Here is a 16,931-nt window from a genome sequence, read left to right as displayed (position 1 = left end):
GACGCTGTCTCAAAATAAAGGAAAAAAAAAAAAAGATCTAGAATATATAACGAACTTTTGAACTCAACAGCAAAATAACCCAATTTAAAAAATGGGCATAGGGACTTGAACATAGATTTCTCCAGAGATATATAAATGGCCTATAAAAAGATGCTCAACATAGACCGGGCGCGGTGGCTCATGCCTGTAATCCCAGCACTTTGGGAGGCTGAGGCGAGTGGATCACGAGGTCAGTTCAAGACCAGCCTGGCCAACATGGTGAAACCCCATCTCTACTAAAAATACAAAAATTAGCTGGGCATGGTGGCGGATGCCTGCAGTCCCAGCTACTTGGGAGGCTGAGGCAGGAGAATCGCTTAAACCCGGGAGGTAGAGGTTGCAGTAAGCCGAGATTGCGCCACTGCACTCTAGCCTGGGCAACAGAGCAAGACTCCATCTCAGGGGGAAAAAAAAAAAGATGCTCAACATCACAAATCATTAGGGAAATGCAAATCAAAACCACTAGTTATCACCTCACAACCATTAGGATGGCTACTATCAAAAACCACCACCAGCAGAAAATACCAGTTGTTGATGAGGATGTGAGGAAACTGGAACTCTTGCATACTGTCGGTGGGAATGTAAAATGGTGCAGCTGCTATGGAAAATGGAATGGAGGTTCCTCAAAAAATTAAAAACAAAATTTACCATATGATCCAGCAATTCTACTTTTTCCTACATATCCAAAAGAATTGAAAACAAGGTCTCAACACCTGTGTTCATTGCAGCATTATTCACAATAGCCAAGAGGTGGAAGCAGCCCAAATGTCCATCAGCAGATGAGTGGTAAGCAAAATGTGGTATATACATACAATGTAATATTAATATTATTCAGACTTAGGAAGGCCCTCTGCATGCTAAAACACAGATGAACCTTGAGGGCATTATGCTAACACAAGCTAGTCTCAAAAAGACAAATATTGTGTAATTTCTCTTATGAGGCATCTAAAGTCAATGATATTCATAGAAACAGGACTTAGATTGGTGGCTGCCAGGGGCTTGAGGGAATGAGGAAATGGGGAGTTGTTGTTTAATGGGTATAGAGTTTCAGTTTTGCAAGATGAACAAGTTCTGGAAATCTGCTGCACCACAATGTGAATGTACTTAACACGACTGAACTGTATACTTAAAACTGATGAAGATGGTAAATTTTGTTATATTTTTTACCATGATTAAAAATAATATTATTTAAAAAATCTAACATAGATTAAAAATAATTAAAAATTGTTCTTTAGCAAGTTACTCAAACTAAACCACTAAATTATTTTTTTAGCTCTGTGTGGTCAAGGGCCACAATCTTGTTACTTAAATCTTAATTTTCTGACTGTAAAAAAGACATGGTAATATTTTCTACCTCAAAAGGTTTGTGAGAACTGGTGTGGTGGCTCACCCCTGTAATCCCAGCTCCCAGCACTTTGGGAGGCTGAGGCAGGCAGATCACTTGAGGCCAGGAGTTTGAGACCAGCCTGGCCAACGTGGCGAAACCCCATCTCTACTAAAAATACAAAAACTAGCTGGGGATGGTGGCAGGTGCTCGTAATCCCAGCTACTTGGGAAGCTGAGGCAGGAAAACTGCTTAAACCCAGGAGGCAGAGGTTGCAGTGAGCCAAGATAGCGCCACTGCACTCCACCCCTGGGTGATAGTTTCCGTTTCAAAAAACAAAACAAAACAAAAAGTTTGTGAGGATCAAATGAGTTAATATATGTAAAGCACACAATATAATGCCTAGAATGTTGAAGATGTGTTATCTATTATTATTTTTAGGTAACTTAAAATGGTAGTAAATTTTAAGTTACTGCAATTCCATTGATGTCTTCATCCTCATGTAGCCTATCGATTCAGAAAAAAGTAGCATTTGCTTCTATTTTTCATTTTTATTTTTGAGATGGGGTCTTGCTCTGCTGCCCAGGTTGGAGTGCAGTGGCACAATGAGGGCTCACTACAGCCTTGACCTCCCAGGCTCAAGTGATCTTCCCATCTCAACCTCCCAAGTAGCTGGGACCACAGGCAGGCACCACCATGCCCAGCTAATTTATTTTATTATTTTTTGTAGAGACAGTGTCTTGCTATGTTTTCCAAACAGGTCTTGAATTCCTGGACTCAAGCTATCCTCCTGCCTCAGCCTCCCAAAGTGCTGGGATTACAGGCATGGGCCACCGCACCCGGCCTTGATACAAATTTTAAGTACGTACGACTGATTTGCTAAAGTATGACTAATATGCTAAAGGCTCTAATAGGAACGGTGGATAACATGTGAGATCAGATGGGTTATTTCAGTAGTGGCATGGAAATTATGAAAAGGAATCAAATGGAAATGAGACAAAGAATATGTCTGATGTACTCGTAAGTAAAACTGACACAAATGAGGAAAGAATCAGTGAACTTGAAGACAGAACAACAAAAAGCTGTGTGACAGTCTCCAACATCTTAACATATTTATAACTGTAAGCTCAGAAGAAGAGGGAGTACAGGACGGAAAAATATTTGAAGAAAATATATCTGACAATTTTTTTGTTTTTTGAGACAGAGTCTTGCTCTGTTGCCAGGCTGGAGTGCAGTGGCCCCATCTCGACTCACTGCAACCTCCGCCTCCCAGGTTCAAACAATTCCCTTGCCTCAGCCTCCCGCGTAGCTGGGATTACAGGCACACGCCACCACGTCTGGCTAATTTTTTGTGTTTTAGTAGAGATGGGGTTTCACCATGTTGGCCAGGATGTTCTCCATCTCCTTATCTCACGATTTGCCTGCCTTGGCCTCCCAAAGTGCTGGGATTGCAGGTGTGAGCCACCACACCTGGCTGATAATTTTCTAAAATTAATGACAGACACCAAGCCACAGACAGAAGAACAATAAGTAAGATAAATATGGTGGGGATGGGGGAGGAAGGAGGGGAGGGAGGGAAAAATCCCTAGGCATATTATATTTGAAATGCTGAAAATCAGAGGCAGAGGGAGAAAAGGAACATTATATACACACAGATTTCTTGTCAGAAACCATTTAAATCATAAGAAAATGAAGTGACATCTTTTTTTTCTTGAGATGGAGTCTCACTCTGTTGCCAGGCTGGAGTGCAGTGGTGTGATCTGGGCTCACTGCAACCTCCGCCTCCCGGGTTCAAGCAATTTTCCTGCCTCAGCCTCCCGAGTGGCTGGGACTACAGGCATGTGCCACCACGCCAGCTCATTTTTTGTATTTTTAGTAGAGACGGGGTTTCACCATGTTGGCCAGGATGGTCATGAACTTCACACCTTGTGATCCGCCCACCTCGGCCTGAAGTGACATCTTTAAAGTTCGTCACTTCAAATAAAAAAAATGATAAACCCAGAATTCTATACCCAGCAAAAATATCTTTCAAATATGATGATGAAATAAACTTTCTCAAACAAAACTAGAGGGAATTCATTGCCAGGAGATCTGTTTTCTAAGAAATGTAAAAAAGAGTTTTTGCGGCAGAAATATAATAGATTAAAACATGGATTTATATAAGGAAATGAAGACAATTGAAAATTAAATATATAAATGTAAAATTAAAAATTTCTACTTGTGCCATAGTTTGCCAATCCCTGATCTAAACCATTTAAAAGACATGTAGCTCGGTAAAAAGGCAAGACCTAAGTATATGCCACCTACAAGAATCCCACTTCAAGTATAAACACAGAAGAAAAAGGATGGTGAAGGATATATTATGCAAATACTAATCCAAAGGAGGCTGGCAATGGTGGTTCACGCCTATAATCCCAGCACTTTGGGAGGCTGAGGTGGGCGAATAACTTGAGGTCAGGAGTTTGAGACCAGCCTGGCAAACATGGCAAAACCCTATCTCTATTAAAAATACAAAAATTAGCTGGGTGTGGTGGTGCACACCTGTAATCTCAGCTATTTGGGAAGCTGAGGCATGAGAATCACTTGAACCAGGGAGGTGGAGGTTGCAGTGAGCCGAGATTGTGCCATTGCACTCCAGCCTGGGCAACAGAGCAAGATTCTGTCTCAACAAACCAAAAAACCAACCAACCAACCAACCAAACAAACAAAAAACCCAACAACCCAAAGGAAACTGGGGTAGTTTTATTAATATCCGACAAAACAGACTTCTGAAGAAGGTATTGTCAGGGATAAAGAAAGATATTATATAATAATAAAGAGGTCTATCCTCTAAGAAGACATAATTCTAAATGGGAGACCTAATTCTCATGTATGAGGCCAAAGCCAATAGAACTGAAAGGAGAAATGAACAAAGAGCTGAATACCTTAATACACTCTCCTCTCAGTGATGACAGACTAAGTAGAGTCTCAGAGATGACAGAACAAGTAGAAAATTAAAAATGATATAGTACACCTGAATGACATAATCAACTACACCTATTTGACACTGATATGATACTTGATAATTTAAGAGAATAACACAAAGTATGTTCTTGGGCCATAAAACACCTGGGAAGATCCTTGATTATCTGGAAATTGAATATTAAACATTTCTAAGTCTATAGGTCAAAAAAGAAGTCTCAAAGGAAATAAAACAATTTTAAACTGAATGCAAATAAAAATATGACAACCCAAAATTTGTGGGACACAGCTAAGCCAATGCTAAAATGGAAATTTACAGCCCATACTTATGTTAGAAAAAAAGGGCTTAAATCAATTATTTATATCAAGGGTTGCCAAACTTTGCTTCCCTGCTTGTTTTTGTAAATAAAGTTTTACTGGAACACAGCCATGCTCATTTGTTTTTGTATTATCCATCGCTGCTTTGGTATTACAACGGCAGAGTTGAGTAGTTGTGACAGATCACTGGGTCTGCAAAGCCTGAAATATTTACTCTCTGGCCCTTTACAAAAGATTTGCCAAACTGATCCAACTATTGTCTTAAGAAACTAGATACCTGCAGATGTTTTCTTAGAAACTGAAATAAGACAAAGGTATATATTAACAGGAAAAAATTTACAGTTAATGGAAAAAGAAACTATAAAGAGAACAATTAAAAAAACCAAAGCAAGAGAAAATAATAAAGATTAGAGTACAAATCAATACAATTCTTTTTTTTTTTTTTTTGAGACGGAGTCTCGCTCTGTCACCCAGGCTGGAGTGCAGTGGCCGGATCTCAGCTCACTGCAAGCTCCGCCTCCCGGGTTCACGCCATTCTCCTGCCTCAGCCTCCCGAGTAGCTGGGACTACAGGCGCTGCCACCTCGCCCGGCTAATTTTTTTGTATTTTTAGTAGAGACGGGGTTTCACCGTGTTAGCCAGGATGGTCTCGATCTCCTGACCTCGTGATCCACCCGCCTTGGCCTCCCAAAGTGCTGGGATTACAGGCGTGAGCCACCGCGCCCGGCCAAATCAATACAATTCTAAGGAGAAAACTAATGAAACTAAGAATTTTGGTTGCTTAAAAACAATCAACAAAATTGATACACCTTTAGCCAGACTAACTAAAAGGAAAGGAAGGTGGCTGGGGTGGGGGTGGCGAATAGAAAGAGAGAGAGAGAGAGAAGACAAAAATTGTCAATGTTAGGAATGAAGGGGGGGACATCCCTACTGACATCCCACACAGTAAAAGAATAATTAACACTACAAACAACTGTATGGTCATGAATTTGATAACTTCCAAGAAATGGACCAATGTCTTAAAAACACAAACTTCCAAAACTCACTGAAGAAGAAATAGTCTGAATGATCCCATTATCTATTAAAAAAAAAAAAAACAAAGCTTCTCAAAATAGAAAACTCCAGGCCTATGTGGGTTCACTGGCAAATTCTACCAACCATATTAAGGCTTAAATAATACAAATATTACAATCTCTTCCAGAAAAACAGAAGGGAAGACTTCCACCTCATTTATAAGGTCAGCATTACCCTAATGACATGAACTCATGACAAAGAAACTAAAGTCCCATATTAGCCATAAACATAGATGTAAAAATCCTCAACAAAATACTAGCAAATTGAATTCAGTAATGTATAAATGATACTTCATGACCAATTTGGGGGTTCATCCCAGGAATGCGTGCATATCTCAAAATTGGAGTATGAATGTAATTCACTGTAATAACTAAGTAAGAGAAACGACATAATCACCTCAGTAGATTCTGGAAAAGCATTTGACAAGATTAAACAACAATTTATGATGAAAACTTTCAGAAACTAAAAATCAAAGTTTTTTTTAAAACATGTAATAAAGAGCTTTTACAGAGACCCTACAGCTATTACATTATTTAAGGTCCCCCAAAGGTGTCCATGTACTAATCTCTGCAGTCTGTGAGTATGTTACCTTACATGGCAAAGGGGAATTAGGTTGCAGATGGAATTAAGGTTGTTAATTAGCTCATCTTAAAATAGGAAAATTATCCTGGGTTATCTGGGTGGGCCCAGTTAAACCACAAGCATTCTTAAAAGTAGAAGAGGAAAGCAGAAGAAAACGTGACTACAGAAGGACAGAGATACACTATGTTGAAGATGGAGAAAGGGGGCCATGAGGCAAAAATGTGGGTGGCCTCTAGAAGCTAGAAAGGGCAAAGAAACACATTTTCACTTAGAACCTCCAGGAAGGAATGCAGTCCTGCTGACACCTTCATTTTAGCCCAGTGAGACCCAATGAAGGCCTCTGATCTTACAGAACTGGAAGACAATAAATTTGTGTTGTTTAAGCCACTAAGTTTGTGGTAGTTTGTGACATGCAGCAATAGAAAACTAATATACCCCCTAAGATCAAGAATAGGGCAAAGATGTCCTCTCTCACCACTCCTATTCAACATCACAGCACAAGTCCTAGACACTGCAATACGGAAAAAAAAATTAAAAGGCATGCAGATTAGAAAGAAATAATTAAAACTGTCCATATTTGTAGGTGACATGATTATTTGTGTAGAGAATCCCAAAGAATCGACCCCCCTCACAAAGCTCCTAGAACTAATAAGTAAATTTAGAATGGTCATAGGATAAAAGTTAAATATATAGAAGCCAATTTTATTTCCATATACCAGCAATGAACAATTGAATATACCATTTCAAATAGCACATGTCCCCGCCCCCACCCCCCAAAAAAACAGAAAACAATTTATACTTGGGTATAAATCCAGTAAGATATGTACAGTATCTATATGCTGAAAGATAAATTAAGATTATATTGTGTTCATGGAATCAAAAACTAAATATTGTTAAGATGTGACTTCTTCACAATTTGATCTATAGACACAACACAGTCCTAACCAAAATTCTAGCATGCTTTCCGTAGACATCAACAAGCATATTATAAATATATTAAAATGCAAAGGAACCAGAACAGCCAAAACAATTTTAAGAACAAAGTTGGAGGACTCACACTATCAAATTCAAGACTTACTATAAAAGTACAGAACTCAAGGCAACATGGTATTGGCTAAAGGACAGACACAAAGATCAATGGAAAGATATCCCAGAAACAGACCCACAAAAATATGGTCAATTAATTTTTGAAAAAAAAAGCAAGGGCAATTCAATAGAGAAAGAATAGTCTTTTAAACAAATGATCTGGACAAATGGATGTTCCTATATTAAAAAAATGGATCTTGACACATCCTCATACCTTATACAAAAGTAAACTCAGGAAGAAATTACAGATCTAAATATAAAACTCTTAACATAAAACATAACACTTTTAGAGGAAAACAAAGTCTGTGTGATACTGATTTAGGCAAAGAATTCTTTTTTCCCTTTCTGGTTGACATAAAATAATTGTACATATTTATGAGATACAGTGATATTCTGGTATGTGTATACGGTATATAATGATCAAATTATGGTAACTAGCATATCCATCACCTCAAACTTATTTTGTTGGGTTGTGAACATTCAGAATCCTCACTTCTAGCTTTGTGAAAATACACAACAAGTTGTATTTAACCATATTCACCCTATGGTGCTACAGAACACCAGAACTCATTCTATCAACCTAGATGTAAGTTTGTATCCATTAACCAATCTCTCCCCATGCTTCCTATCTCACCTTCCCTTCCCAGGCTCTAATACCCACAATTTTACTATCTACTTCCATGAGCTCAAAAAATTTTTAGCTCCCACATGAGTGAGAAAATGTGGTATTTATCTTTCCATGTTTGAGTTATTCTGCATAACCCATAATGTCCCCCAAGTTCATCCATATGGCCACAAATAATGAATTTTCATTCTTTTTAGTGGCTCGATAGTATGCCACTGTGTATATATACTGCACTTTTCTTTATCCATTGATAATGTTGATGGATATTTAGGTTGATTCCCTATCTTAGCTACCGTGAAGTGATGCAATACTGATTTCCTTTCTTTAGAATAAATACCCAGTAGTAGGATTGCTGGATCATATGGTGGTTCTTTTAGTTTTTTTGAGAAACCTCCACACTATTTTCCATAATGGCTGCATTAATGTACATTCTGACCAACGCTGAGAAAATTCTAACACAAAGAGTTAGAAAGAGTTCACCTTTTTCTGCATCCTCATCAATGTTGCTTTTTGTCTTTTTGATAATAATCATTCTAATACTTCATTGTGATTTTAATCTGACAATTAGTAAATGTTGAGCTTTTCAAATATATTTCTTGGCTATTTGTATGTCTTCTTTTGAGAAATGTCTATTTATACCTTTTGCCCACTTTTTAATAGGATTTTTTTTCCCTGTTAGGTTGAGTTCCTTGTATATCCTGTTTATCAGTCCCGTGTCAGATGAACAGTTTGTAAGTATTCCTCCCATTCTGCAAGTTGTCTCTTCACTCTGTTGTTTCATTTGCTGTTCAGAAGCTTTTTAATTTAGTATTTCCACTTAACTATTTTTCTTTTTGTTGCTTGTGCTTTTGGAGTCTTAACCATGAAGTTTTTGCCCAGTATAATATCAGGAAACATTTCCCCCATGTTTTCTTCTAGTAGTCTTTAGAGTTTGGGGTCTTATGTTTAAGTATTTAATCCACTTGGAGTGGATTTTTGGGTATGGTGATAGGTAGGTATTTAGTTTCATTCTCTGCACACAGATATCCAGGTTCCCCAATACCACTGATTGAAGAGAGTGTCCTTTCCCCAATGTACGTTCTTGGCACATTTGCTGTAAATAAGTAGATTTATTCCTGGTTCTTTATTCTGTTCCACTGGTCTATGTGTCTGTTTTTAATATCAATACTATGTTTTGGTTACTATAGCTCTGTAGCTTATTTTGAAGTCAGGTAGTGTGATGCCTCCCATGTTGTTCTTTTAGTTCAGGAATGCTTTGGCTATTTGGGCTCTTTTTGGTTCCGTAAGAATTTTAGGATTCTTTTTTCTATTTCTGTTACAAATATCATTTTATTTTGATATGGATTGCACTGAATCTGTAGATTGTTTTGGGTGGTATAGTCATTTTAACAATAGTAATTCTCCCAATCCATGAGTGTGGAATGTCTTTCCATTTGTCTTCCCTTGATTTCTTTCATCAGTGTTTTGCAGTTTTCAGTGTAGAGATCTTTCACCTACTTGGTTATTTATTTTTTGGCTGTTGTAAATGGAATTGCTTTCTTCATTTCTTTTTCAGCCAGTACATTATTGATGTATAGAATTGCCACTGACTTTTGGCCAGGCATGGTGGCTCACGCCTGTAATCCCAGCACTTTGGGAGGCCGAGGCGGGCGGATCATGAGGTCAGGAGATTGGGACCATCCTGGCTAACACAGTGAAACCCCATCTCTACTAAAAATACAAAAAATCAGCCAGGCGTGGTGGTGGGCGCCTGTAGTCTCAGCTACTTGGGAGGCTGAGGCAGGAGAATGGCCATGAACCCGGGAGGTGGAGCTTGCAGTGAGCTGAGATCACACCACTGCACTCCAGCCTGGGTGACAGAGTGAGACTCCATCTCAAAAAACAAAACAAAACAAAAAAAGAATTGCTACTGACTTTTGTACGCTGATTTTGTATTCTGCAACTTTACTGAATTTGTTCATCAGTTCTAATAGTTTTTTGGTGGAGTCTTTAGTTTTTTCCATATATAACATCATTTCATCTGCAAACAAGGGCAATTTGATTCCCCCTTTTCCAGTTGGGATGCCCTTTATTTCTTTCTCTTGATTAACTGCTTTGACTAGGACATCCAGCACTATATTGAGTAAGAATGGTAGAAGTGGGCATCTTTCTCTCATTCCAGTTCTCGGAGGAAAGCCTTTCAGCTTTTCTCCATTCAATATGATGTTAGCTGTGGGTTTATCATACATGGCCTTTACTATGTTGAGGTATGTTCCTTCTTATGCCTAATTTGCTGATTATTTTTATCAAGAAAGGATGAATTTTATCAAACGCTTTTCCTGTGTCTACAGATGTGATCATATGGCTTTTTTCCTTCATGCTGCTGATGTGATATCATGCAATAACACATCATGAGCATATGCAAATATGGTCCAACAATCATACTTGCATCCCTGGGATAAATCCCATATGATCATGGTGTATTATCTTTCTGATATGTTGTCAGATTAGGTTTGCTAGTGTTTTGTTGAGAATTTCTGTATCTATGTTCAACAAGTACAGTGATTTGTAGTTTTCTTTTGTTGTGTCCTTGTCTGGTTTTGGTATTAAAGCAATGATGGCCTTGGAGAATTAATTAGGAAAAATTCTCTCATCTTTAATTTTTTGGAATAGTTTAAGGAGAATTGGTGTTAGTTCTTCTTTGTAAGTTTGGTAGAATTAGGCAGTAAAGCCATCTGGTCCTGGGCTTTTCTTTATTGGTAGACTATTACTGATTCAATATCATTACTCATTATTGGTCTGTTCAGGTTTTCCATTTCTTGATTCAATTTTGATAGATTATATATGTCAAGAAATTTATCCATTTCCTCTAGGTTTTTCAATTTGTTGGTGTATCATTGCTCATAATAATCCCTAATGATCCCCTATACTTCTGTGGTATTAGCTGTAGTGTCTACTTTTAGTTTTTAATTTCATTTATTTGGATCTTGTCCCTCATTTTTTCTTGGCTTATCAATTTTGTTTATCTCTTCAAAAACCAACTTTTGTTTTCTTTTTTTTTTTTTGAGACAGGGTCTCACTCTGTTGACCAGGCTACAGCGCAGTGGCACAATCATGGCTTACTGCTGTCTCAGTTTCCTGGCTCAAGCGATCTTCCCACCTCAGCCTACTGAGTAGCTGGGTCTACAGGCTTGCACCACACCATGCTAATTTTTGTATTTTTTTTGTAGAAATGAGGTTTTGCCATGTTGCCCGGGCAGGTCTCGAAATCCTGAGCTCAAAAATCCACATACCTTGGCCTCCCAAAGTGCTGAGATTACAGGTGTGTGCCACCATGCCCAGCCCTGTATTGATTCTTTTAGACTTTATTTCATTTAGTTCTCTGATTTTTACTATTTCTTTCTTTCTACTAATTTTGGGTTTGGCTTCTTCTAGTTCCTTGAGGTGTATTGTTAGGTTTTTTATTTGAAATCTTGCTACACGTTCCTGATATAGGAATTTATTGGTACAAACTTCCCTCTCAGCACTGCTTTTGCTGTATCCCATAGGTTTTTATATGTTGTGTTTCCATTTTCATTTGTTTCAATAAATTTATTTCCCTCTTAATTTTTTCACTGACCCAGTAGTCATTCAGGAGCATGCTGAATTTCCATTTATTTGTACAGTTTCTGAAGTTCCTCTTATTACTGTTTAATTCCATTGTGGTCTGGAAAGATACGTTATGTAATTTTGAGTTTTAAAACTTTGTTGAGATTCGCTTTGTGGATATATGGTCTATCCTGGAGAAAGTTCTATGTGCTGACGAGAAGAACGGAATCTGCAGCTTTTGGATGAAATGCTCTGAAACTGTTAGGTTCAGTTGGTCCACAGATCATCTTAAGTCTGATGTTCACTGATTTTCTGTCTAAATGATCTGTCAAATGCTGGAAGTGGAGTTTTGAAGTCCCCAGCTATTATTATATTGGGGTCTATCTCTTCCTTCAGCTCTAATGTTCGTTTTATATATCTCATGCTCTGGCATTGGGTGTTATATATTTATCATTTTACGTCCTCCAGCTGAATTGATCCCTCTATCATATAATGACCTTCTTGCTCTCTTTTTATGGTTTTCAACTTAAAGCCTATTTTCTCTGATGTAAGTATAGCTACTCCTGCATACTTTTGGTTTCCACTTGTGTGGAGTTTTTACCCCCATCCTTTTATATTCAGGCTACATATGTCTTTACAGGTGATGTGAGTTTTTTGGAGGAAATACACAGGTTGACTTTTTAAAATCTAACTTAGCCAGTTTATATCTCTTAATTGGGGAATTTAAAATTTATATTCAAAACTGTTATTGATATGTGAAGGCTTATTCCTGTCATTTTTGTTTGCTGATTATTTTGTATATTCTTTGTTCTTTTCTTCCTTTTTTATCTTTATAATTTGGTATTCTGTAGTGCTAACATTCGGTTCCTTATTTTTTTTCCAATTGCATGTTTACTTTACCAGTGAGATTTATAATTTGTATGTTTTAATGATACAGCAGGTATCATCCTGCCACTTCAAGATGTAGGATCCTCTTACACATTTCTTGTAGGACTGGTGTAGTGGTGATGAATTTCCTCACTTTCTGATTGGGAATGACTTTATTTTTCTTTCATTTCTGAAGGACAGCTTTGCTGGGTATAGTATTCTTGGCAGGCCGTATTTATTTCCCCCTTTTAACACTTTGAATATTATTATACCACTCAGAAATGTAAAATTTCTGCTGAGAAATCGGCCTTTAATCGGATTCCCTCATGTGACCTGGTATTTTCCTCTTGCTGTTTTTAGAATTCTTTTTTCTTTGTCTTTGACTTTTGAGTTTGAAAAGAATGTGTCTTAGAAAGGCCTTTTTGGATAAACTGTTTTAGTACATATGAGCTTCCTGTATCTGGATATATATTTCTCTCTCAAGACATGGGAGGTCTTCAGTGATTATTTTGTTAAATAGGTTTTTGATGCCTTTTCCTATCTTTTCTCCTTGTGGCACTCACAAAATTGAATTATTTGTTTGCTTTATGACGTCCTATGTAGGTTTTCTTCATCCTTTTTAGTGTGTGTTTGACTGGGTTATTTTAAAAGACCTGTCTTAAAGTTCGGAAATTCTTCTTCTGCTTGATCTAGTCTATAGTTGAAGTCCTTGACTGTTTTTTATTAAATTCTTCAGTTCCAGAATTTGTTTTTTCTTAAAATATTTACCTCTTTAATTTCTCATTCAGATCATGAATTGTTTTCCTGATTTATTTGTATTGTCTATCTGTGTTCTGTTGTTTCTTGCTGAGTTTTCTTAAGATCATTATTTTCAATTCCTTTTCAGGCATTTTATTGATTACCTGCTCTTTGAGATCTGTTAGTGGAAAATTATTGTGTTCCTTTGGAGGTATCATGTTTCCTTAGTATTTTATGTTTCTCGTGCCCTTATCTTGGTATCTGTGCAACTGCTGCTTTATCCAGTTTTATGGATTGGCTTTTGTAGAGAAATACTTTTACTGTAGATGTAGCTATACTGTTAGCTGGGTAGGGTGCTCTGGATTTGATTCTAGGTGGGTTCAGATGTGTTATCTCTGTATGATTTCTTTTACTGTCATCAATGGTGGTATCTATGATTCTCTCAGGGCATCTATGATTTCTTCAGTGGCTTAGGCTTCGGTTGTCAGTGGAGGCTGTGATAAAGCTTTGCTGAGGATGGGGATGCCAGGTTGGCTGGTATGTGGACACAAAGGTCTTGACGGTGGCAGCAGGTCGGGCAGGCCTGTCTGCAGGCCTCTGGGTGGCATGCGTGATAGCGAGAGCAAGCTGATCCTCATGACTCCAGACAATGGGTGCTGGTGGGCAGGACCAACCAATCCTCAGGCACCCCAGATGATGCATGTGGGCACCAATGGGCCTGTCCATAGGCTCTTGGACATGTGTAAGTGGGCTGGGCCTATCCAGGCAGAAAATTCATAAATACAATACCACAAGCATGATGTGCAAAAGGACAAAACTGATAAAATGGGCCTCATCAAAATGGCAACCTTTTGCTCTGCAAAAGATAATGTTAAGAAAATTAAAGAAAAAGCTATAGACTGAAAGAATGTAGGCCGGGCGCGGTGGCTCAAGCCTGTAATCCCAGCACTTTGGGAGGCCGAGACGGGCGGATCACGAGGTCAGGAGATCGAGACCATCCTGGCTAACATGGTGAAACGCCGTCTCTACTAAAAAACATACAAAAAACTAGCCAGGCGAGGTGGCGGGCGCCTGTAGTCCCAGCTACTGGGGAGGCTGAGGCAGGAGAATGGCGTAAACCCGGGAGGCGGAGCTTGCAGTGAGCTGAGATCCGGCCACTGCACTCCAGCCTGGGCGGCAGAGCGAGACTCCGTCTCAAAAAAAAAAAAAAAAAAAAGAATGTACTTGCTCTGACAAAGGATTTGGAAAAAAGGTCACTGAAAACAAAAGAAAACAAACAATAGAAATGACTAAAAGATCTAAGAAGACATTTCATCAGAGAAAACATATAGATGGCAAATCACATAAAAGTCACTAGGTGAAGGCTGGGCACGGTGGCTAACACCTGTAATTCCAGCACTTTGGGAGGTCGAGGTGGGTGGATCACCTGAGGTCAGAAGTTCAAAACCAGCCTGGTCAACATGGCGAAACCCCATCTCTACTAAAAATACAAAAAATTAGTCGGACATGGTGGCAGGTGCCTGTAACACTGGCTACTCAGGGAGGCTGAGGCACAAGAATGTCTTGAACCCAGGAGGCAGAGGTTGCAGTGAGCTGACATCCTGCCACTGCATTCCAGTCTGGGTGACAGAGGGAGACTCCATCTCAAAAAAAAAAAAAAGTCACTAGTGAAGTGCAAGTTAAACCACAAGATATCCATTATACAACTTCTAGAGCTGGGGGACAAATAATAAACCTGACAACGTCAAGTTTTGGCAAGGATACAAAGCAACTGAACTCTCATGCATTCCTGGTGGGAATACAAAATGGTACAGCCATTTTGGAAAACAACTGGACAGTTTATTTAAAAGGTTAAATATACAGTTAGTTACATTCCACGCAACCAGCCTACTCCTCTTTACTCATGTTAATGGATAGTTCATATAAAAACCTTTATGTGTTGATAGTAACTTTATTTTTCTAAAACTGGAATTAACTGGGATGAAATTCAAGGTGAATAAACAAAGCACAGTACATCAATAAAATGGAACCATCTGGGATAAGTCCCAACTACTGATTCATGCAACAAAATCAATAAATCTTGAATGCATTTTACTAGATGAAGGAACCAGATATAAAAGGCTACAAATTATAATTTAAGATTCCATTTATAAGAGATTATGGAATAGGCAAAACTGTAAGGGTAGAAAACAGTGCAGTGGTTTTCAGGGTGTGGGAGAAGCTGACTTCAAAGGGATATAAGAGAATACTTAGTATTATATAACTGTTAGTTAACTAGTGTAATTGTTCCTTATGGCATTGTGGTGACAGATACATGACACTTCATCTATTAAAACCCATAAAACTATACAGCACAAAGAGTGAACTTATGTACATGCAAATTTAAGGATAAAAGCTTAGGGATGTCAGAAAATCCCAGAACTGAAGATGGTGACAAATCTAACTGTACTATAATCATATGATGTAACCTCACTGAAAGGGCTAGAGAAAAAAGGAGCAGAGTGAAGTAACTTTAGAAAACAGCACTTTTGCTAAATACTATTAGGCCAAAACCAAAAAAAAGTGTATATAAATACTGCACTGTAACTGGTAAACTTGTTTCTCACAAGGGTACATATTATCAGTTCTTACAAGTTTTCTGTATGTATAGTAGATTTAAACAAACATATAAGCCAAGTTCCTGTCAGAGAAAGAAGTTACAAATAGGCAAAGAGAAGTCTACAGTGAGCCATGTGGTTAAAGCTTACAATCAGATATGTTACTGCATATTCATATTTATTTTAAGTATATAGTTGTCCCTCAGTCTCTGTGGGGGATTGGTCCCAGGAACTCTCATGAATATCAAAATCCACAGATGCTCAAGTCCCTTATAAAAAATGGCATTATATTTGCATATAATCTATATGCATCCCCCTATATACTTAAAATCATCTCTAGATTACTTATATTTAGTACAATGTAAATACTATGTAAATAATTTTTATACTAAATTACTTTTTTATTTGTATTATTTAAAAAATTGCTATATTATTACTTTTTTTCTTCAATGTTTTAAATCTATGGGTGGTTGAATCCACAGATATGGACTATGGAAAACAAAGCCAACTATATATAAAGATAGAGAAGTAAGAATGTGTGCGTATATGAAGGTGTGTATATATATGTGTGTATTTTTTTTTTTGAGACAGAGTCTCGCTCTTTCACTCAGGCTGGAGTGTAGTGGTGCCATCTCAGCTCACTGCAACCTCCACCTCCCAGGTTCACGCAATTCTCCTGCCTCAGCCTCCCGAGTAGCTGGGATTACAGGCATGCACCACCACCCCAGCTAAATTTTCTATTTTTAGTAGAGACAGGGTTACACCATATTGGCCACCATTTTCTAATAAAGGAACTATGGATCATTGGAAAAACAGCTCATTCCAAGGCTAGGGAAGGGAAAACACAAGATGAGAACTTGGACAATCTTGTAGTCTCAGAAAGTAAAGATGTGCTTAAAAAGAAAAAAATGGGGCATGTCAAAAGGACACAGAAGACACTTATAAAAGATGCCAGTGGCCAAAGCTAGAACAATATGAACAAATAATAAATAACAATAGTACTGGATTATAACTCCCAAAATACATGTCTTATTGATAAAATAATGTGGAGAAGAAACAAATCTTGTTTATAGAATTCAGTTGTTAAGCTGTTAAATATAGAAGGGATGGGGATATAGAAAATTCCCATCAGAATAGCAAATAGAAATAATTAC

General features: G+C 37.9%; 2 protein-coding genes across 14 annotated transcripts in view; one reads left to right on the top strand and one right to left on the bottom strand.

Moving 5' to 3' along the window:
* LOC105468005 (cAMP responsive element binding protein 1) overlaps window positions 1-16,931 on the bottom strand; it is an 84,636-nt gene that overhangs the window by 13,832 nt on the left and 53,873 nt on the right. Inside the window, exon 9 of one of the 9 annotated variants that reach the window (XM_024788576.2) lies at window positions 16,193-16,670. The exons of the other annotated variants lie outside the window; for them this stretch is intronic. Coding sequence (XP_024644344.1) covers window positions 16,595-16,670 — 76 coding nt within the window. The 3' untranslated portion in view covers window positions 16,193-16,594. Of the gene's footprint in view, window positions 1-16,192; window positions 16,671-16,931 lie in introns of those variants that run through there. 9 annotated transcript variants of the gene reach the window in all.
* Window positions 1-16,931, top strand: part of LOC105468008 (methyltransferase 21A, HSPA lysine) — a 61,711-nt gene that overhangs the window by 41,897 nt on the left and 2,883 nt on the right. For 2 of the 5 annotated variants that reach the window (XM_024788579.2, XM_024788582.2), the window contains one exon: window positions 8,688-8,739. The exons of the other annotated variants lie outside the window; for them this stretch is intronic. In XM_024788579.2, coding sequence (XP_024644347.1) covers window positions 8,688-8,692 — 5 coding nt within the window. In that variant the 3' untranslated portion in view covers window positions 8,693-8,739. The remainder of the gene's footprint in view (window positions 1-8,687; window positions 8,740-16,931) is intronic. 5 annotated transcript variants of the gene reach the window in all.

The sequence above is a fragment of the Macaca nemestrina genome, chromosome 11, assembly GCF_043159975.1.
Source record: "Macaca nemestrina isolate mMacNem1 chromosome 11, mMacNem.hap1, whole genome shotgun sequence".
Classification (NCBI taxonomy): Eukaryota; Metazoa; Chordata; class Mammalia; order Primates; family Cercopithecidae; genus Macaca; species Macaca nemestrina.
Note: the sequence above shows the minus strand (reverse complement) of the source record. Positions and strands in the feature narration are given on the sequence as shown.